Source organism: Saccostrea echinata, unplaced genomic scaffold (genome assembly GCF_033153115.1).
Source record: "Saccostrea echinata isolate AGI-Se365-2 ecotype Australia unplaced genomic scaffold, CSIRO_AGI_Sech_v1 ptg000001l, whole genome shotgun sequence".
NCBI classification, from domain to species: Eukaryota; Metazoa; Mollusca; class Bivalvia; order Ostreida; family Ostreidae; genus Saccostrea; species Saccostrea echinata.
Window position 1 is genome coordinate 32,679,487 of NW_026889750.1, and position 6,030 is coordinate 32,685,516.

The window sequence follows — 6,030 nt, forward strand, 5'->3', positions numbered from 1 at the left end:
ACTTATACTGTGTGTTGTTTTCTACTTGTTTTTCCTTATTTTAAAATTTCTTCCTTAAAGATTCAAAATTCCGTACGATGTTATAAGTTTCAAGTTAATCATAGAATGGTTATTAATTAAAGCTTACCATGTATCTTTTACTTGTAACCTTTAATTGTGAAACGAATATTTAATTGCTTTGGGGAAATTTCCGACAAATATTACTCTCAAAACGGGAAAGAAGGACAAGACAATCGAATCGGAAAATTTAAACCATTTAGTCATGAACTTGAACAGTTTAATTACGAAATGATTGTGAAATTTAAAGAAAAACTGATTGCTTTGATAAATGTGTAAATTATATTATGATTATATTATATTCTGATATGTATAATTTATGCAGGTCATATATATATATATATATATATATATATATATATATATATATATATATATATATATATATATATATATATATATATATATATATATTAGGAATGCAATCGAATACAGAATTGCTAATCGGTTAACCGCAAGACGTTCCGACCGATTAACCGTATCAACATATGCATTTAATTTTTCTTGATACACTTTTCTCCCCTAAGTATCTCTATTCATATAACGTTACACAAGAAGACTAATAAAGACTTTAGAAGTTGAATCTCTATTTGTCTTCTTTCTTGATACAAAACTACATGCATATATATTTTATTTCAGTTTTCACAGATAACAAAAGATTAAGAAAACCACGAATCATGTCTGAGAAATCAGATATATCCAGAGCCGATGTCACATAGGTTCATTCTGCATTGTCAAAATAATCAAAACTAAGTCTGAACTACATCACTGAATATACAATATTTCTTTCGTTATTTATTCGATGGACAAGTGCAAAAGAAAAACATACTAATTCGCAGTGTTCAACGGTAATGTAATATCATTAAAGAATTACATGACGGTCGGGGTAACGACGTGGCCGGTGCTTTAACAGTAAGTAACACCTCAAACACAATATGACCAATTACCCCACAATCTTAATTCGGAGAATTACATCCAGGCCAGCTTGGATATGTGAGAACGCTGAACTATCAATGTTAATGCAGAGATTACTTTTTTCCGAAAAAGAAAATTGCGTTTAAATTTACATGTATTTTATTTTTTTCCCGACTAACCGATTACAGATTTTCTAACCGATTGCCATTGTTCCGACTGAGTAATCGGTTAACCGGTTACAAATTGCCATCCCTAATATATATATATATATATATATATATATATATATATATATATATATATATATATATATATATATATATATATATATCGGGCATAAATTGAAAATTATAATGACTTAATGATATACTAGTACGTCTAGGAAACGAAATGTTTTTTTTTTTTCTGCGTACCGAATTTTAAAATAGAAAATATCTAACCTAAGGCTCTCGTATTTTTCTTTAATCGTTTTTACATGTTGCCAACATACTATTTGTAAATCCTTCCTAAATCTACGTATGATTTATGTGTTTTAATTAATTTAATATTTTTTGACATTATTTCTGATGCACTGTGCAAGTAGCTGGAATGTCAGGCTTTTTTCATGAAGAAATTAATTAACTCGTGTTAATTAACAGTTGTATTTAAATAGAACTTCTATTATTTTTTTTACTTTGTTTTTATGTAGTTTTTTTTCGTAAAGCTAAAATGAAGTTCTTAAGAAATTTGGAAGCATGTTGTAATTCACAGAAATGGCAAAGCCCTTTGCCTGTTTCCTACCTGTTATATGCATGGCCCATACTTTTATACAAGTATGCCGAAAACGTCCTTTTATAGTTTTTACATATTATCGTACTTGCATGCTACACCTGTAGGTTAACGAGCTATAATTAACACACACTACTTGTTTATGAAATGCTGATAGGTATATGGTCTATTTTTTATAAACTCAAAATTTCAATTTTATAAATTACTCCATCATCATCAATGACATTTTACAAATGGTGTGGTTTTAGTTTTGCAAATAATTAAAAATGAATAAATTTCAATGAATTTTTTAGCTTATGGTTGTTAATTACTCTTATAATGCAACAAAACCCTGGCGGTTTTATGCGTTTCTCGATAAAAGTCACTTTGCTGTTATTTTAAAGCATATATTTTTACAACCAAATTACAAGAGTAAGATTGTTTGTTAAAAAGGGATTTGACAAATGTTCTCATTTCATCATATAGTACAAGGTACTTTTATGATAAAATCAAAACAGAGAGAAACATTAGGTCATTAGGTCTATAAAATAAGATTCAGGTTTCTTAAAGTAAAATGTGAAGAAAAAAAAACGAACAGTAGCCCAGTTAAAAAAAAAGTCCAATTCAGCATTAAAAATTGACAGCTGAACAAACACGGATCCATGAAAAATCCAACGTAGGATCAGTTGCATGGAGAAATTAGCATCCCGGGTTGATCGGCTGCATGAGACATTTTGTTTTGATCACGTGAACCGAGAAATCCAGAGACAAATCAGTATGAAAACAAGGGCCTAAAATATGTATTTAAAAACTCCACAGGCGGTATTTGCAAACAATGTCATTGTAACTACCATACAATTTTCAAAATGTTGACTTTATAGAGACATAATTTGTCGAAATGCGCATCTGGTGCATCAAAATTGATTTACATTTATACGAAATTATTGATACCTTGTAATATCAACTCATTTTGTCATCGACCTGCCTTGGTTAAGAAATTAACCTCAGCTTATCATACTACAGATTATGAATATACATGTACATATACCTATGACTTAAGTACACACACATATATATAAGGTTTTAAAAAGAATTAAAAGTAAATGCAAAAAAGAAACATGATTTTAAGAGTTAGAACGATACTAGTATATTGCTACTATTTATGTTTTTGTTTTTTTTGTTTTTGTTTTTTTTTTTTTGTTTTGTTTCGTTTTGTTTTTTGTTTTGTTTTTTTGTTTTGTTTGCAATGTTAACATAATATGTGCTTTGCTTGTCAGATTTTATCCTTGAAAATGATTAAATGGGGTCAAAAAGACAATGTCCTAGTCTCCATAGCAGTGACAGACGCCATCAACACAGTGAGGGCGACCGTGGAAACAGTGAAAACTGCAGTCATCTAGTCCGGTACACACTGTAAAATAAAATGTGACTTCTTAAAACTGTTTAATACAAACACTTGAGTCTACCAAAATTTTGTACAATAAACCTCACATACACATCGTGCCATCATAATACTATGAACACGGTGAAAACTGCGATCATCTTGTTAAGGATACGTTTTAAAATGAAATGTAACAATATGATACGGTAAATAAGTTAAACACGGTTAAAGGTGCAAAAATCTTCTTGCATAGTACACATTGTTAACTATCCTTATACTGTAAATACAATCAGTTAAGACTGCTATAATTATCATCTCACTTCATACTGTTTAAAATATAAGATATGTTTATCGCTCTATAACTGATTGGTCGCCCGCGTGGCGCAGTGGTTAGAGCGTCTGCTCTAGAGTAGCGGAGTAAGGAGCTAATCCTTACGTCGCGGGTTCGAATCCACTGCGGGACGTGGAGACTGTTCCTTCGGATGAGACCGTTTAAACCGAGGCAGTAGGTGTTAACACGAAAAAGATCCCTCACTGCTCAATGGCCTTGAGTGCCGAGTATAGGTATAAATTTGCAGCCCTCTACCGGCAAATGGTGGCGTCTCCATTTGAGTGAAATATTCCCGAGATGGACGTTAAACAACAAACAAACAATTAAACTGGTTGTTTCTTCTTCTTTGTTTTGTTTTATATCCCTTCGAGAGGACGCCACTTATTGCCAGTGGAAGGGTGCAAATTTAGCCCCGTATTCGGCATAAATGACCATTGAGCAGTGAGGATTTTATTTTTTGCCAACGCCTACTGAAACACGGGACATCGCTGTTTATACGTCTCATCTGGAGGAAGGACCGGTCTATTCGTCTGCAATGGTATTCGAACCCCCCATGTAATGATCAATTCCTTACTCCACGACTCTAGAGCGAAATGCTATAGTGCTCAAGTGCACAATATGAAATATGAAGGTAATGAACAGTAGTCAAGCTCAAAAGTCCATTGGAACGACACATATTGGGAGCAGAGCAAAAAAGAACCTCTAAAAACATCAGAGGTGTGATCAAGTGCCAAGGAGGAGTAAGCATCCCTTGTCGACTGTTACGCCCGCCGTGTGTTCCTTGTCATGATCGGGCAAAAGGAAAAATCCGTGGACAATTCAGTGTGAAAATAATGGCATAATGAATGTATTTAACAAAATAATGACCAAAGACAAGATATGTATATTTACGAGTTCCATTTTTATTTTCGGTGCAGGAACACATACAAAACAATCATGCTTACTTTGACCGTTGGTTTCGGTTATACGAGTATATGGTACATATACAAAATATTTGACCGGTGTTTTCAGTTATGGTACATATACAAAACAATCATGCTTACGTTGATCGTTGTTTTCGGTTGTATATTGTACATATACAAAACAAACATAATTATTTTGACCGGTGTTTTCAGTTATGGTACATATACAAAACAATCATACTTACTTTGACCGGTGTTTTCGGTGCAGGTACAGATTCGATGGATACAGTTGACTGAGCCTGTTGAGCAGTGAACCAGATGACAGTCGTCGTCATGGTGACAGTCCTCACAAAACACTTGTAGAACAGATAAAAACTTCATATTTTAAAGCAAGCTAAAATTCATTCGACATTGCTTTTAGGATTTCAGTTCAAAACATATTTAGGTATAAAAAATCAACAGTAATGCGTTATTGTGTTGTGTAAAATCTGTTTTGTTTCATGCATATTGGTGCATACATAATCTACCTCTAACTATATACAGCATTATCTATTCGAGCTTTTATATTTGTGAGAGTATTTGCCTTATTTTCTAGAACTCCAAAAGTATAATTAAACATTTCAACATACACTACACATAGAATCGGCTGAAACATATTTTTTGATATTCACCTTTAGTTTTCAGTATGAAACTCTCAATATAATTCTGAGTGTTCAGCAATTACCGTCTTTTCTATTTTCACTGTATCAAGTTTTTAAAAAATAAAGAGTTTATGCCTCACACAGTTCTATATGAAAAGTATCAGAATATTTAAAGCTCATTTGGGTCGAAAAGAGCCAGACATTTTTTTGGGTAGAGCTGTATGAGGCATACATCTTTCTTAAAACATATGTTAATTGTTCACAAATTATGTGGAGGATAACAGAAAGCAAACAATAAAAAAAACAAAAACGCTGCAGTCCACATCATTAGACTGTTTTATTATTTGACTCCTACAGGTAGAATGTTTGGACAAAAACAAAATGACACAACAGCAATGTTAGAACTGGTAAGATTTAACTTTTGATTAAAATGTTAATAGTAATTAAAATTAAAATCTATTTTTGTTTGATTTTTTTCTCTCTTTAAATTGAAGATAGTAATTTTTTTCTATTTAATGAGAAAAATATCGACTCAAATCTGGACAAAATGATTTATTTACTAAATAAATAAATCTTCAAAAATTGCTTAACATTAATTATGATGACTTTTTAAACTTCATGAAAAAAAATATTTTCATTAATTTTTACCTGTGACGAAGAAAATAGCCAATATCAAAATTAATTTCATCGTAAGCACTGCTATCCAGTAAATTAACGTTTGTATTTGTCCTTATCAGACTTTACTTTCGAGATACATTTAGTATAGATTCTTATCGTGTACACATTGACCTATAAAGCAACTCTGGACACTTATCGTGATAGGAAAATAAGTACATGTATTGTCATTACAATAGATCATAAGTTAGATTAGAACTCATCAATTAATATACTATGCATGTAATACTTTATTATACCAGAGGAAATGATATAAATTGCAATCATTTACATCATCCAACAAAAATTGTATTTTTCTAGATCTGTCCTCAAATACTTAGAATCATAAAAAAAGAACCATTAAAAAAAGAACTTCAATTACAAATGGATATTTTTATTTCG

The 6,030-nt window shown here is 31.4% G+C and overlaps 1 protein-coding gene across 1 annotated transcript; it reads right to left on the reverse strand.

Moving 5' to 3' along the window:
• Nucleotides 1–2,981: 2,981 nt before the first annotated feature.
• LOC133190451 (serine protease inhibitor Cvsi-2-like) lies at nucleotides 2,982–5,702 on the reverse strand. The gene is made up of 3 exons (XM_061326102.1): nucleotides 5,623–5,702; nucleotides 4,579–4,689; nucleotides 2,982–3,130 (listed from the first exon to the last, which is right to left on the reverse strand). Exons 1-3 carry the CDS (start codon nucleotides 5,660–5,662, stop codon nucleotides 3,042–3,044), a joined length of 240 nt encoding a protein of 79 aa, XP_061182086.1. The 5' UTR covers nucleotides 5,663–5,702; the 3' UTR covers nucleotides 2,982–3,041.
• Between the last annotated feature and the right edge of the window lie 328 nt (nucleotides 5,703–6,030).

Coding starts and splice junctions, on each gene's coding strand:
- LOC133190451 (XM_061326102.1), bottom strand. CDS start 5,662: ATGAAATTAATTTTGATATTGGCTATTTTCTTCGTCACAG. Junction 4,690..5,622: donor GGCTATTTTCTTCGTCACAG/GTAAAAATTAAT, acceptor CTGTTCTACAAG/TGTTTTGTGAGGACTGTCAC. Junction 3,131..4,578: donor CACCGAAAACACCGGTCAAA/GTAAGTATGATT, acceptor TTTATTTTACAG/TGTGTACCGGACTAGATGAC.